General features: G+C 39.6%; 1 protein-coding gene across 1 annotated transcript; it reads left to right on the forward strand.

The window, feature by feature from the left end:
* The first annotated feature begins 377 nt into the window (after positions 1–377).
* On the forward strand, positions 378–12,493 carry Tsf1 (Transferrin 1). Its single transcript, XM_022063656.1, has 15 exons — positions 378–534; positions 2,470–2,563; positions 3,323–3,462; positions 3,892–4,025; positions 4,298–4,442; positions 5,797–5,954; positions 6,095–6,252; positions 6,714–6,868; positions 7,182–7,425; positions 8,317–8,471; positions 8,696–8,890; positions 9,486–9,626; positions 10,066–10,196; positions 11,136–11,279; positions 11,462–12,493. Exons 1-15 carry the CDS (start codon positions 450–452, stop codon positions 11,567–11,569), a joined length of 2,187 nt encoding a protein of 728 aa, XP_021919348.1. The 5' UTR covers positions 378–449; the 3' UTR covers positions 11,570–12,493.
* The last annotated feature ends 4,209 nt before the right edge of the window (positions 12,494–16,702 follow it).

A 16,702-nucleotide genomic window follows, 5' to 3' on the forward strand; every position in this document is an offset into this window, starting at 1 on the left:
TGAAAAGGGCTTTTGAAAGACATGTGAACATATGGGAGAATGAGATTAAAATTGGTCTTAAAGAAATAGGGTGGGAGTGTTTGTACTAGATTAATTGGCTCAGGATAAGGAGCGGTGGTGGGCTTTGTTTTGCACGAAAATAACCTTTGGGTTTCATACAAGGCAGGGAGATACTGAGTAGCTGAGAAACTATTAGCGTCTCAAGAAGAATTCTGCTCCAGTCACAGAAAAATTCACAAATTTCTAGTGCGGTAAACAAATTGATATAATTGAGGTTGACTTTGTACTGAGAGAAGTCTGTGGGTAATTTCCAGCGTACGATCATGAAAAACATGTCAAGATCAGACGGTCAGAGGTGATTAGCGTTGAGAGTTAATGTTAGTGACGCAGGTAGTAGAGAGTGCTGTATATAACCACGCAGTCTGTGTGCTGGTTTCACAGTCGCCAAGATGATGCTTCTCCTGAGTGTGCTGTTGCCTGCAGTTCTCGCCTTGCCCACCCCAGAGGCGCCTGTACACCATCATCGCAGCACCTGTAAGTAGTCCAGCGAGGTGTCAATATGAACTCCTGTTGAGTTGGTTTCAGGTCGATGAATTTACCACTGGGCGTAAGTTTAATGAAAATTAAATACACATGTGCTATAAAGATATTTAGCGGCTGTGATCGCGGAACGGCGCGTTGTTCCAGCCATGGGCGATCACTGAGTCCGTCGCGGAGTTTCCTGCTTCTAGCGGCACAGTCCCTGAGTATTCTTGCTGTTTGTAGCTAGTAGTGGTCGCCAAAACCCGTAATTTATGTCGCGGTTAAAGAAATGTAGTAAATCACTTTTATTTACTTGCCGTCAAATACAAATACATTTGATGTTCTAAAATATTTCCTAAAATTACTTATTTCATATCCTCATGAACCATTTCTTTAATATCTCTTTTAATATTATCCTCCCAACTACGCTCAGGTCCCTCAAGTGATTTTTCACATTTTCCCGTACGTGATACATGCCCCATCAACTTAATATTTGTTAATTTGATCATTCTAGTAATATTTTGGCTAAGTTTATGAATTATGAAGCTGCTAGCTTTCCAGTTTGTGGTTATTCAGCATGTAAAATTCCCTTTAGTATTTGTCCAAAGTCTGCATTAGCATATTGAAGTTTTCTATTCCCTGTTTTCGTGCTCGTTTGTTATTTTAATAGTCACTGTTGTCGATATTTATAATTTATTTGGCTTACTTGTTAGCATTCTTTATCTTACTTGCCTTATGCTCATTTTTGCTAACTTCATAACAGTGAGCACAGAGTCAAATCGGAAAAAATACACAAGTTCTTATTTTAGTATCCTACATCCATTCAGCTACACTACATTTTACACAAATATTTTCTACACCTAGTAGCCATAAGGGAAAGTAGACCCCCGTGTTTTAAGGACAAAATCATGTAAATTGTAGACTATTTGGATTTGAATCTGTCTCCGTACGAGGCAGTCCCTCAAAACATGTTCTGGTATTACAATTCAAACTTTCCACCACTTAATTTCATGTATCTTTTACAATTGCAAAGTGAACTAGTTCTAATACCTGGGGCATTGCAGACCAAAGAGAGAGTCCGGCAGCGAGTTTCTTATAACAGGACTCATATCACGTTCGATTAACATTTAGGAAATCCTCAGATTAATTCTGGCATTATTTGCAGGAGTTAACATCTACTGAGTTAACACCACTATTATTCTGTATACTGATCCAGATTAATCCTGTCCACTTTCTAATATCCTGCTACTCAAAGATACATTTTAATCATATGTTCCCATCTATGCCTCTTCCTTTCAGGTTCCCCGGTTAAAATTTTTACAAGTCTTTTCTCTGCTGAAAGTACTACGTATCCCGTCCTTATCACCGTGTTTAATTTGATTATCCAAATCACATTTGAAGATTACGAATTATGGAAATCCTAGATGGTCCTTTTCTGGGTTGTAGCGCCGTGTTGTCTGGTAGATGTTTACCAATGCCTATCATAAGGGCGATGACGCATCGCCCTGACGATGGATGCAGTATGACCTTTGAAACTTCGATAAACGTCTACCAGACTACACGGCGCTACAACCCAGGAGACAGAAATCTTCGGATTCGACGCCGCGAGAACCTCAGATCCAACTTAACTCTTCGTGGATTTTTCTCCGACCTCCTCTTACTTAAACCCTCTTAGTTTCACATTTTCTCTTGATTATTTTCTTCTCAAACACTTCTCGGTCTATGTTATTTCCTTAGGGGGAAGTATCAAATTCCAAACCCATACAACGCCATAGATAAAATGACAGATTTACGTTTTTGGAAGGGAGAAGTGGAGACGAATTCTGAACAGGAGAGTGAGAAGCATTCTCCCTGCCCTTCAAACCCAGTCCTGTCACATTGCCAGTAATGCAGTGGCTAGAGAGAAAATTAAGCATTTAATGAAAACTATTTAATGATTGTTTCCAGACAAGATATGCGTGTCGAAAGATAGAATGGGGTTGTGCGAGGCTATGGCGTCGGAAAGTGGACTTCATATGACCTGCGTTGCTGCTCGCGACAGGTAAACTACTTTAAATTTATTTCCAGTAGCCCGTCACACGTATTGGCTCACATTGTGTCAAAAAAGAGACGTAACTCACTGGAGGAAGTGACTTTATAGAAACTGAAATTTATGGGCGTTGTATTTCTCACGACGAATCATGTTATGGGACATGTTATGTGATATATCTATGCTTGTACCGCATCGTAAATACCGAACTACAGCTCTTCGAGGATATAAGCATGATTTGATTACAAAGTGGTCTTTGAAACCGTTGGCTGAGTTTGGATTAAACATTCTTTGCTGAAGAATATAAACACAGGTGGTAATTATATGTACCGTCTAATTTAACTTTTAATAACTCTGCATTTTGCCGGCGTAGTATTTATGGGTTTTGTATGATTCCTAGAATTAAGACCGATTATTTCCTTAAACGTAAGTAATGCATTTATTTTTGTTGAATTCTGTTTTGAGGTAGGAATTGGATTTATAGATATAATTTATCACAGATTCTCTTTCGAAGGAAAATTTCCTGAACGTTTCGTCCGTGGGTTACATGTGTTTCCAAACACGCTGTAGGTAGGCGCCAGGAGAGGTGTGTTGCATATAAACAAGGTGTGTAATGTCTTGTGTGTGACACGGAAAGGGTTTAGACATTGGTAAGTTGTGTACGTCACTCGGGAACGTTACCAGAAACATGTTTCCTCAACATGTAGGAGCTTATGCCAATGCAATAGCCACGAGTAATAAATACTCTTTAATGTTTTATTAATTGCAAAGGCTGGACTGCTTGGAAAAGATTCAACATCGGGAAGCAGACTTTGAGCCAGTGGATCCGGAGGACATGTATATAGCATCCAAAATACCTCATCAAGACTTCACCATATTCAAAGAAATTCGAACCAAGGAGGAACCCAACGGTGAGTGTCTTTGCAGAAATTTGATGTAGAACACCGAAGCAACAGTCAAGAAGAATTTGTCATTAGTAGAATATAACTGTCTTCTGTGTTGTAGTTCCGTGTATTCAGATAGAAATTTACCATCAGGGCGCAAAAACCCTGAAGGTAGTTATATTTATATATATATTTATTGCCTATTAGATTTGCAACGTTATATTTGTATCTAACATAAATTAACCTGCTAAAAACATAACAATATTAAAAAGAACGCATCTGGAAAATATTAATATTCCAGAGAGAGGCATATTCGTCCTTTGTTGTTGAGACTGTCCTGCAAATTGAATATAAATTTAAGTAAATATGAATACCGTGATGGTGTTGCATAAACAGAATATATTCAGGAGCAAAGAGACATTCAGTTCTAGTATTAGTGACGTCATGTTTTTGTAGAGGAGTTCCGCTACGAAGCTGTAGCCGTGGTTCATAACAACCTGTCCATCAGCAGCCTGCAGGGTCTCAAAGGACTGAAGTCATGTCACACAGGAGTGGGCAGAAATGTGGGATACAAAATTCCCATCACCAAGGTAAGCACAGACATTTTAGCTTTACACTTTAAAACCCAGTGGTAACTATATGCACCACTTTCATTACCAATAATAACGCGTTATATTTTGCCCATATAGTGTATTTATCAGCTTCTTGTGACTCTCAGAAAAAACAGTAACCATTTCTCCAAACGGCGTTAAATAATTGATCTTTGTAATGGGGAAGTTTTGTGCTTTTTTATAACGACGTCGTCACAGCTGTTAAGAACCTCAAATCTAATGTACAATTATTATTTGTTTTTATTTCACAGCTTAGGAAGATGGGAATTCTGAGTTCTCTGAACAACCCAGACCTCACACCGCGGGAAAACGAGCTTCATGCCCTCTCAGAGCTGTTCAGTCAGGCCTGCCTCGTCGGCAAGTGGGCTCCAGACCAAGCCCAGAACCAGGCCCTCAGTACGTTGCGATTTAACTCATATTCAGAATATAGTAATTCCTCGGTGCTCATTATCCAGTTTTCGCGTTTGCGCAGTTAGAAAATTAGAAATCCGTTCTAGAGCTATAGAGAACGCACACAACTGTATATATAAGATAGGGGACTAACGGTCCTGAGCGTCCAGAATTTATTGGTATCTTTCCCTTCATTGCTTTTGGTAAGGAACACGGCGGTTTCAGTCTGAAACTAGAGAAGAAGAAATTGGGTTTCACAAGGAATCCTGAGGTTTTGGAAGCGTCTCTCTTCAATTATTCGGTTACTTGATTGGTGTTCGAAAAACATAATCCATTGAACAGACATTTCCTGCTTGGTACGATATGTGTTGAAACAACAAGATTCACGAATTACATGGTCTGTCATCAGGTTCGGCATGTAGGAATCCCCCTGGAATAGGTTACGAAGTGTATCCAATCGGCCACTGATTCCTAAATTCAACCAGTGTTTATCTGTTCAAGGGCAATTAGGTATGAATCGTGCACTGTAGTTCAATGACAGCTGAAGGCATGATTCTATGCTGGTATTTACGTCAGTGCCAGGCTTGTGCTGACGACGGGCATAGTTCACGTTTAAGCCTCGTATTAGTTAAGATTTACACTACTAAATGGCGCCACAGACCGCTGCGCTACACTTGGATAGTTGAAATGGAACTCATTAGATGGTGCATAAAGTCCATTATTTAATTTTATAAAACACTCGTACGTGGGCAATATACATTAATGAATCATGCACTTTTTGTAACAGCTGTTCTATCCATTCATTGACGAATAGGCCATAAAATGATCTTTCTCAGAACTTCATAACGAATACAAATATTTTGCCATTATTTAAACTAACTAAACTATAATAAAAAATACAACATGAAAATAATAAATAATTTACATTACTAGACGAAGTACTGACATGAATACGCAAAGTCCATTAAAATACTGTCAAAATTACACTTCGATCTCGGCATAATTATGGGTTGAAATGGCATTTCAAAACTACAGATCAGTAGAAAAGCCAAAGAGAATGACCAGTCCTGGACATTATGCTTGTCCACGTGTTCTGTTGACAAGCAGCCCAATAAAACAAGCATTGCTTCTTTAGGCCAACCTCACCTACATCTACGGTTGATGTTAGTATTGACAATGTTGACAGTAGTGATAAATGCATTTGCTTTGATTTACGCAATCCATCAAGTGTTTTAAACGCAATTCGTCATAGAAATAAAATAACAAAATAAGATATTTTAGTCATTCATTCAGGAGTTACAAAACATAAGTGTGTCGATTATGCTGTTTCTGCTTAACGGTCACTCACTGTTGCTTGCAGAGACGAAGTATTCCAACCTCTGTGCTCTCTGTGAGCACCCAGAGGTGTGCGATTACCCTGACAAGTATTCTGGATACGATGGCGCTCTCAGATGTCTCTCCGAGCACGGAGGACAGGTTGCCTGGACCAAGGTTTACTACGTGAAGAAACATTTCGGGGTAGGTAACCAGCACGATCACATTTGGTGGCTGGAAGACCCATTCTCTGGTTCCATGAAAACTCGCCATATTTAAATTTGCGTGTTCATTTTAATTGAATGGAAGACACTCCAAATCGTAATTGTGGATGTTGTTGTCAGCTTCCGATTGGAGCCGGACAGGCAGTGCCCACTGGCGAGGATCCCAACAACTACGCGTTTCTCTGCCCTGATGCCACAAAGAAACCCATAACAGGCAAACCGTGCATCTGGGCAGCCCGCCCCTGGCAGGGTTATGTTGCCAACGCCGACCTGGACAGGTGAGAGAGACGTTTCGTTAAACAAGTGTCATTTTGCAAGCCCCTCGATCTGGAAATGAAATTGGCAGGGCATGTAGCAGGCATGGGGGGAAAGAAATTCTTTTGAAATTTTGTTCGAAAAGTCTGAATGAAGAGGTCACTTAGAAGACCTGTGTATAAATGGGAGGATAATATTAAAACGGTTTTTAAGAAAATACGTTTGGATGAATCTGGCTCAGGATAGGTATATGTAACGGAATCTTGTGAATACGGTAATGATTCTTCTGGTTCCACAAAAGGCGAGGAGTTTCTTTGCTAGTTGAGGGTTCAATTTGCTTCTCAAGAAAGACCCTGTTCCATGGAATTAGTGAATGTGATGAATCATTTTGAAACCGGATAATTTATTCACTCTAACTCAGAACAACTTGTGCTCTGTGGTGTCTGAGTCTCTGTTGTGACGAGTGCTTTTAACGTCTTCACAGCGACATAACTGACCTAAGGGCTCAGATCTCTCTGGCCAACAACATCGGTGAGACCGAGAACGCCGAGTGGTTGAGCAAAGTACTGGACCTCAACAATAAAACTTTGGCAGTCGATAACCAGGGTCCCTACTCCCCTCAGGACTATCTCAACAAAGGTAAGACCTTCTTTTCTGACAGATAAACGTACGATGTGGACCGACAATTAGCACGCCAGGATTTGTCTGGCGTTGTTATGGCAAACTCAGTTCTGATCTTGCATGAACCTTGTCATTTTTATACTATACACCATTTTGTTGTAATATACGCCATTTTAAGAAACTGCACATAACTTTCAACTTGATCTAAATGCAAAGCTGCGATTGTGATGGTGCTGACAGGAATTTCGCACAAATTTTTGTGAATCTCCAGTCCTAAACACCATATAATCCTGTTCTGCACTCTTTAGCACAAAATCTTATGTCATTGCAGCCAACTACACGGATGTGATAGAACGAGACACAGGCGCGCCCCATCGCCCCGTCCGGTTCTGCGTCACGTCGAGCACGGAACTAGCCAAGTGCAGGTTGCTGAGGCAGGCCGCCTTCTCGCGTGACATCCGCCCTGCCTTTGACTGCGTCCAAGAAGCGACGCTCCATGACTGTATGAAGACGGTGCGTGACGACGGTGCTGACGTCATTACCCTGGACGGCGGGGAGGTGTTTACAGCCCAGAGGTGAGCGCCCGTTGTGATGTTTAATTATCTGTCTTATGTAAGGGCTACACAATACTTTGCTGTGGACATGTTATTTTTTCAGTTGCAGAGAAATACGAGCCATCGGGGTTCCATTAAAGGCGGGGAACTTTTTGACTAGCTGATGTAGTTAGGTAGCATCCTCAGTGTTAGCAGGATTCCTATCCCCTTTATTGAAGTAGACGCCTTTCCCATGCAAAGTGATTTGTATGTACAGCCTCCTCAGCAGAAATCAGAGCTCTGAGTGGTTGCGCACATAAAATCTGTCGAGACTGCAGTAACTTGAAGGCGTACGATCGTTGCACTTGTAAGCGTGCATTTCTTACACAGGACGTCAAGGAAATTTGTACGTGTAAGGACAAGAGGAAAATCCGGTTTCAAAGAACTGGGAACTATGGTTTCATCGAAAAACGCCATTGTATTAATTTAGAAGTCACTCACAGAGCCATGTGATAGAACAGTTGCGCAATAGTAGTTTTATGTGACTCTGTATTACTTACAAATTAAAGCAACTCCATTTTCCTATGAAAAATTAGTTTCCAGTTTCATGAAACCGGTTTCCCCTGTGACACTCCTTGAAGGCACGTGTGGCCAGCCAGAAGCTAAGCTTTGCCCCTGTTAGTATGCAGGACGCCGTGAAGGCGTACAAGAACTTGGAAATAAATAAATACATCTCAACGTATTCTGTAGCTGGGAGCTAGATGGAGTTTTGTGGTCATCTCCACTGTGCCAACTTCAACCACATCTTCCCTCAGTGACCAACCCTTATGTAATCCTCACATATGTATATACTATATAAGAGATCTGTTTTATGGTGCGAAAGCTATAATTGTTGACTGAAATCTTGTAACAAAGATAATTTGTTGTTCCCAGGCAGTACAACCTGAAGCCCATAATTGCAGAACAATATGGCGAACATGGAGCCCTGTACTACGCACTGGCAGTGGTGAAGAAGTCCTCATCTTACCAATCCTTCGACGATCTTCGGGGTGCCAAATCATGTCACACAGGGTACGGGCGGACAGCCGGTGAGTTCTTCTGGATGTATTTAGGAGCCACATAGACCGAGAAACCTCCCTAACAAAGTATTTCATGGCGTTCATTTAAGATTTTAATCACTAGCCTATATAAATCAGTATTTCGAAATGAAAAACAAAACAGTTTTCAGTTTTTCTCTATGACTCTTAAAAATCATGACAATTGCCGATTAGGTCTCGTAGTCCAGGTTCAATTTGGGTTGTATTGATGACAGGCTGGAACGTACCGCTGTATACCCTGCTGCAAAAGGGTCAAATCAGCAAGAACAACTGCCCATATCCCAAAGCACTGTCTGAGTTTTTCTCTGGCGGCAGCTGCGTGCCCGGTGTTCTAGCCCCAGAAAACAATCCCGCTGAGGAAAACCCCGAGAAACTCTGCAGTATCTGCGCCGGTAACCTGGATTCTTCAGGTAAGTGTCCAAATGATCCAAAATCTAACCTTTTATATATATATATATATATATATATATATATATATATAATGCTACTGATTGAATTTAAATATTAGACTCTTCTTAATTTACTTGACTAACTCTTAGGTGCACGGTCTCTTTTGAGAACAATTTCAGATATTTAGTTGATGAATAAATGTTATGCCTTTATTCAACCCTAAAGTATATCACCTTGTTTCAAAATCTCATTATTAAAAATTTCCTTAAGTCAATCGAGGCAAACCAATAAATGTTATGAGATTTGAGGTTCTCGCGGTGGTTAAGATCTAGATGTTTGTCTTATGGGTTGTTTACTTTTAGGTAGATACCGGCGTTTCGTAAGAGGTTCCTGCTTCATTTCAGGGCTGTAGATGGAGGAAGTATGTCGGTATCTACCAATATTTCCACACGGTGTTACAGCCCGAAAGTCCAATATCAAAAAATATTAATGCACCACTTCTCTTCTTGAAAATGCTGTATTTCTTATGGTACAGAGCAGTCCTTGAAATTTAAAACGCGTGTGATCAGGTGATAGTGGAATAAGTAACTTTATTTTACTTTTCTTTCAACACAGACACCGCTACAACTCAAACTTCGCGGTGCTCTGCCAGCAACAATGAATCTTACTTCGGTTACACCGGAGCCTTCCGGTGTCTTGCTTCCGGTTCCGGTGACGTAGCCTTTGTGAAACACACAACGGTCCCTGAAAACACAGGTAAGGATTAAGTAATGTCAGAAGTGACTTTTATGGGCCAGTTTCAGTGGGAGATCAATCAATGGCAAAATGTCTTACGTTGGACGAGACTACGCGGTAGTACACGACAAAACGGATAAATTCATCTTGGGGGGGGGGGGATGTGACACTACCAGAAGGACGAGCGGACACTGCCTGGGAACCTTCATAGCCGAAAATTTCTCTCTGTTTATGCTGTTAAATATAGTATCTCTCACTACTTCCCTTAAAATTTATTTTTCCCTCATTCGTTTTTATTTCAAAGGGTTAAGTGATTATTAGAGTTTTACTGATATCAGAATCAATACAGACCTTCGTAAAGGGGCCTTGTAAAGTATCACCCCCCCGAAACAGTTGAAGCTGAAATAAGAGCCTTAGGAAGGTCGTTCCTGGGCGGCAACCATGTTTCTTTTGGTTGCAGATGGCCATAACAGCGCCGGGTGGGCTGCAGGTCTTAAATCTGAGGACTTCGAACTGCTGTGTCCTGATGGAGGACGGGCCCCCGTCGACCAATACACGCGATGTCACCTGGCACAAGTTCCCCCACACATGGTGAGCGTTGTCCGAGAGGAAAAGTGCAGAAATATCTCTATAGAACACAAAGGCTTGTTGCCTTGCTGATTGGTCTTTAAACTGCTCCAGAAGAATCCAATCCACATCCTCAAACCAATTTCTCTATTTTTAACGATGGAAATGCACATTATTTGAAGAATATAATGGCTATCATATCATAGTGTTATCTTGTGACAGTGAATCTAACGTCCATTTTACGTCACTGTCCGACAACTTGACACAATTTTAGCTAATGCCGTATTTTAGGGATCCTAACCGTCGCGTATACACGATACCAGATGGTGGTAGCACCATGCTGGATGAAAATCCTAAATATCAAAGCGCAATGACAACGGAATATGAATACCTAAGATTAAGCATTGAGAACTGTTGATGATTTGCAACGGATATACCATGAAAATATCACGTCTCTCAGTTCATAATCGCTCTGAGGCTTCGGTTTCATGTACGTCCGTCATGAAACATAAAAATTTCACCAAATTCCGCCTTCTCAATTTCAATATAAAATTCAAAATTGTAAATTTTTCTCTAGTTCTCAAATTTTCAGCTCTCTAACTTCTCCACTTATGAACGCCTAACCTCTTCAACCTACCTTTACCAGAATGACAAACGGGCATCGCCTGGGAACCTTCATAGTCGTAAATTTATCTCTGCTTCCCCCTGTAACTGCAATGTTATTCACTACTCTCTCACTTTCTGCCTTTCATATCATTGATTTCTTTTGTTTCAAAGTTAAGCTTAATAAATTTTAGCCTGAAACTGCCACAGCCTACAAACATCGCCTTCACTTTACAAGTTTTCATACACAAACATTTAGAGATTTTCTGACCGCAAAAGAGTGATAAAGTCTTCAGTTGAAGCATTAAATTATATCCACTATCCACTGGAGTGCTTTGAAGTACTGTGACCTGTTACCAGGTTGTAACGAGCAACGGGAAGTCACAGAATGCACTTAACGAAATTCGACATGCGATCCTATCAGCTGGAGACCTCTACAGCAAACGCCCGGACCTCTTCAAGCTATTTGGTGACTTTGATGGCACGAAGGATCTTCTGTTCAAGGTGAGGTATTCACCAAAACCTTATCTTTTGTAGCGGTCATTCTAATTTCACCACAAAGTAGAACAGAAGCTATACTACACGTTGGCCTACAAGTAAACGCAGAGAAGACGGAGCACAATTTGATGGCTGTCTTTAGAACTACTACTATTACGTTTTAATAAACTTATGGTATTTTGTTTCAGAATTCCGTTACAGGACTTTCATCGGTGGAGCCGGATTCACCACTCATGCAACGGTACACCGAAATCTTGGAAGTAATCCAGGCCTGTGAAAACCAGCCAAGGTCCTGAAGTAAACCAAGCCCATAAGATCCATGTAATCACGTAATATAACACATATACATAATTTTTGTACGTGAAATAATTTTAGACGAAACCTACGCCTTAAAGAACCTATCAAAAATTCTGATAACTGCAGGAACAGAATGAGAAGTATCCAAAATTAATATTGAACTCGTCTGAGAATGTTATATTACCCTTTGATTCATTAAAAAGTGAAACGTTGCTATATTTCAGAGCCGGTTACAGGTTCAGTAATTTTAAAGCAAAATACAGATATAAATGTACTGAATCAGTTTTACAGTTGACTTTCTGTGACCTGTGAAGATTAGGAGGGCATCAGATGTAAATGAAGAAAGAGGCTTGGCTATACTCACTGTAATCATAATCCAGTTTTATTCTTAAACCACAATAGATAATTAACTTAGCTTTTGCATAAATTGTAGCATCTGCTACGTTGTTTACTGCTAAGGATCAGAAGAATTCAGACGAATGAGCAACGCTTGGTGTTTGTATACAAAGGAAATTTTGATGGAATTATGAACATTTTAATGGTGGTGTTTATAATCTCGTGGCTTGCAGCGTGCCTGATAATCCTCAAATATTCAAAACCAACTATTTACGTAACTATCTTTAATAACTATTTTTATGTTATTGGTATTCCAAAAGTACAATACCTGATTAAACAACATTTTACGGCACAAACCCATGTGTTTAAAACGCATTTGGTACATTATTTTTCATATTTTAAATCGCGTAATTATCACTAATACAACGGCTTAAGCCATGCAGTCCCTTCGTATCCATGTTTAACACCATTCACATAATTTTAAAATATAAAATGTTTACAATTGAATTTTATACAGAATTGTGATGGTCCTGTGAACATTGTATACTGGTTTCTGAACAAAATAAATATGACCTTAACACGACAAATCCAGTTTATTAGTATTATGTGTAGGAAGTTCTGGTAAATCTTTGGGTTTAATAAAATGTGGGGAATTTATTGACTAGCGGAAGGACGTTTGCGTCTTACAACGGGAAACATAATATTACGATATGCGTCACGCGTCACACATCTCCGAGCCCTAAAATAACGTTATTACGCAGTTCGCTAAGCGTTTCATTATCTTCTTTATCGATACACGAAACCATTGTTATAGACGTTAGTTCTTACGGAAACCTGTAAATTGTTGTTTCTTGCATCCACCGAAAGAAGATGCTTAACTATCAGAAATGCAATTTTGAAGTTGCATCATATGTTTTTTGTGCAAGAATAAGTTGCTAGGAGTAGAATAATTTTAAGGTGCTTTATGTGAAGATGTGTGAGAACTTGTATGAATACCAGTTCATTCATGTTGAAGGCAGCAAGAACCTCTGAAACGTTGGTAAACTTATACCAGAATACACGGCGTTACAACACGGAAGACAGAAATCTTCTGTTAACAGTTGCACGGAGGAGGCTCTCGCTGGAAAGAGAATATTTGTGATAAACGTTGAAATTAATGGCAAAATCAGATTACGGGTCGCGATGGTGCTGGTGATTTCCATGCTACTGTCGATATAATGGCGATGGAGACAGAAAGAATGGTGATTAATATTCTTGGTGCACACAGAGTATATCCAATTTATAAAATTCTTAGGAAAGGAATTCGAATCATTATATTAAGAAATTCGTTCATTTGCCAGGATGTGACTTGATTCTGAGACACTTCTTATCTTTGTGGCGTTTGAGTAACACAGCGAGTCATCATGACTGCACGAGGAAGAAAGGGCTCAACTTGGGGAGGGCTCCTGTTTATGTCCCATGACATAAAGATTTCGTCATTATATTGTGCAGAGTCACGCCAACGTACTTGAAATTATAGTTCAGTTCGAAAGAATTGATGTTTGATATGGTTCAAAATGTAGATTTCACTAAGATTTGTAACTTTTATGAGAATGGGTTTTCAGACTCACGAATACCTCACGAAATAGAAGGGAAACTGTAGGATTTGAGGCCGATGGTTATCTTCTGGCAGAGGTCCTACCTCTGAAACGTCGGTAAACTTGTCAGACTGCATGGCGCAACAACCCAGAAGATAACCATTTTCTTCGACATAACTGTTGAGACATCGAGTTGCAATTAGCCAGTTACAACTGAATTTTTAAACTATCGTACATTTATCATTTAAAAATGCATTCAAGCAATTAAGTATAGACATATAGACATATTTCGACGTTATCTTTACCATCTTCGCGTGATAAAGAAGCCGACAGAGAGGGTGGAACCCAGAACAAAGGTGACTGTTGTTTACAGCTGCACATACAATGCTAATAATATATGCTGACGGCATAAACTGATGTCATCCACACAGATATGATGTGAATTTTAATTCATTCTTGACTGGACATTTCCTCTAATTTAATTACACAGAGTTTTAGTCCTAGAAGGGACAAATAAGGTGCGCCAAAACAGCCGAATTTTTGTCTGCCAATTGACCATTTACTCGTTGAAACATGTGAAATATCTATTGAAATTCTTCCATTTTCAGAGCTGTCTAAAAATATTCAACGTGTGTCGCATTTAAGGAGACTTACTTTAACTTCGCTGCCATATTGGCAAGGAAACAGAACCCATGCGTAAAATAAAATGTTCATGGTAAAAGCGAAATAATGTACGATGGACTTTTCTGACTCTTAGATTTTCTGAAGAAACAATACCTTCTTCAGTTGTCTAAAAGAGCACTTTTTGTGCGTGTTAAACTCTCCACCCTCGTATTTAACAAATCACATAAGTATTAATATATATTAATTGGTCAATATTCATAAAACTCATAATATCAGTGTGAATGCCTTGTCACTGGATCACTCGCATTGTCCATGTTACCCGTAAGTAGATCAGGGAGTCTCACATGTGATCCCAGGGGAAATTTCATGAAGAAAGAACCGAAATTATTAATATGTACAAGCACCGAAAAGTTGAGAATCAGGAAGCAAAGAATGCGTGATCAGAATTCTTAATACCACCAAGAAAGAAATAGCGGAGATAATTACCTAATATGAGCTTCGTAATTTCCAGAATCAACTAACCTACCTGGGAAGACTAAATAAAGAGGGAACAAATGGACAGGGCAAGGTGATGGAAATGAGAAGCAAGTAGGCTTACAACATTTCAGTCTAAGAAATCTAAAGTGAAGAAATGTAGGTTTGGCTGGGAGAACATCCCCAAATATATAAATTGTACCTTACACTGATAGTGTGTGAGGCAATAGACTGGATATAACCGGCTTATGGCAGAGTCCAGTGACGAAATTTTATGGGTATGTTTGTAGAATTCGAATTCCAAAAGAAGGAGCAATGATCTTCTTGGCTAGCTGAGCGTGTCGGTTCTGCTATGTCCAAGTGTGTGGAGCATCACTTATCCACGAAAGTAAGACAGAATACATTTTATGTGCTTGAATTGTTAGCCTGCTTATTATGGCTGACATGGCCCCTGGTGTTCCGGAATAAAAGGGCGACATGCTCCTGAAATAAATGTTAACAAATTTCTAATGAAGACAACGACATAGTTCCAACAAAATAAGAAGGATGAAATTGACGTAGTGGGAGTAAAACCCTGGTGTGTGACGTGTAAGTGAAGCAGATAGCATAGGAACAGCTGTCACATCCATCTGCACTCGGTCTATGTAATACAATTGGCAAGAAAAGAAAGGTTTACGTTAGAAACACTCTATATATATATACCAGAGCCGACTGGTTCAGAAATTCCCTATAGACAATTAAATGACGTCTTTCATCAGCGAACATAAAAACAAGAGGACGGAAATTATTGATGGCAACTTCGATACTGCAGCCGTCCTTCCGGCAGAAGAATAAACATCTGGCTCTTTTAAAATGGATTCAAGAAACGTTCATGCCAAGATTCGATTGGTCTGTAAATAAACATACATAAAACTAAATATATAAACATAAATCGACACTAAAATCACCAACAGAATTATATTATAACTAATCTGTATGCAGTAAGTAATGTAAAGTGTTCATTAGTTTCTTACAAGGAACATACGAACACACAGATACGCAATCAGAAACGACATTTTAATTACGTGTCAATTATATCCACTTCATGATAATATCTCGTAATTTTATAGAAATGACGCTTTGTCTCAGACATTCTAATCTCTCCACAGATCATATAATTATTAAACTTCTCCGTACGATTCAGACCAAAGGAGTTTACTCGACAAAGCTTAAACCTTAATACTAACTGCATTAATTTCCGCTAAGGCAAAATGTTTCGCTAAACTTTCGGAAGTCCTGATATTTTCTTTGAGATTTATTGTATGTTTATTTTAAAGTTTTCTGGAAGTATATGCATAATTATGGCAGCCATTATGCGTGTTGTTAATTTAATTTCTTTCGGAAGCAGCTGTCGGTTTTGATCTACACTGCAATGGAAATTTCCGTTCAGCCGCCTTGCAATGATTACATAGACAGGTTCCTGTAGTCCGTTCTTCATACTCTCACGCAGTTTTCTTGAAGACAGCATTGCAACCAACACGAAATACAGATGGATCATAAAATTAATGTCACCAGTACAACTCAAGATTTAAGTAATTGCAAAAACTTTGAATAGTCAAAAACAGTCTATTTGGTAGTAGGCGTGATAATCTTAATACCACACTCCCAGTTCTTAAGACATCCAACAACGAATGGAAAAATCACCAGCGTATTCTGAATGTTTACTGACGGGAACAAATACGACATTAAAGCATTGCGTTGTCATTTGAATGTCTACTGGTTTTCTTGTCGCTTGAATGTCAAATGTTTCGGCAGAGCATGAGTTTGTCGTGGTTAGAGAGTGTTCCTGAATTGATATCTGTGGATCCAGTGCAGAGGACTGAGTGTCGTTCTTCGCACTCTGGCATTTATGTGAATTACGATAAATTCAGCACCTGTTAGCCACTAGATCGGATCAGAGTAGCCTGTCACAGCCCGCCACGCTTGAAAAAGAATGTCAGAACCTTGACTTACGGATAAGAAGAAATAAGCGTTTAGTGCTGCATCATTAAACCGTATTTACGACTGAAGTAACAAAAGAATCCCACAGCCAAGGTTCGTATTTGTGTGTTTGAAGTGTGTTCAATAACATTTGGCACAGCA

The sequence above is a fragment of the Zootermopsis nevadensis genome, unplaced genomic scaffold, assembly GCF_977971745.1.
Source record: "Zootermopsis nevadensis isolate Lab colony 2312 unplaced genomic scaffold, Znev_1.0 Znev_ptg000020l, whole genome shotgun sequence".
NCBI classification, from domain to species: Eukaryota; Metazoa; Arthropoda; class Insecta; order Blattodea; family Termopsidae; genus Zootermopsis; species Zootermopsis nevadensis.

Coding starts and splice junctions, on each gene's coding strand:
- Tsf1 (XM_022063656.1), top strand. CDS start 450: ATGATGCTTCTCCTGAGTGTGCTGTTGCCTGCAGTTCTCGCCTTGCCC. Junction 4,026..4,297: donor ACAAAATTCCCATCACCAAG/GTAAGCACAGAC, acceptor TTTATTTCACAG/CTTAGGAAGATGGGAATTCT. Junction 10,197..11,135: donor CACAAGTTCCCCCACACATG/GTGAGCGTTGTC, acceptor ACCTGTTACCAG/GTTGTAACGAGCAACGGGAA.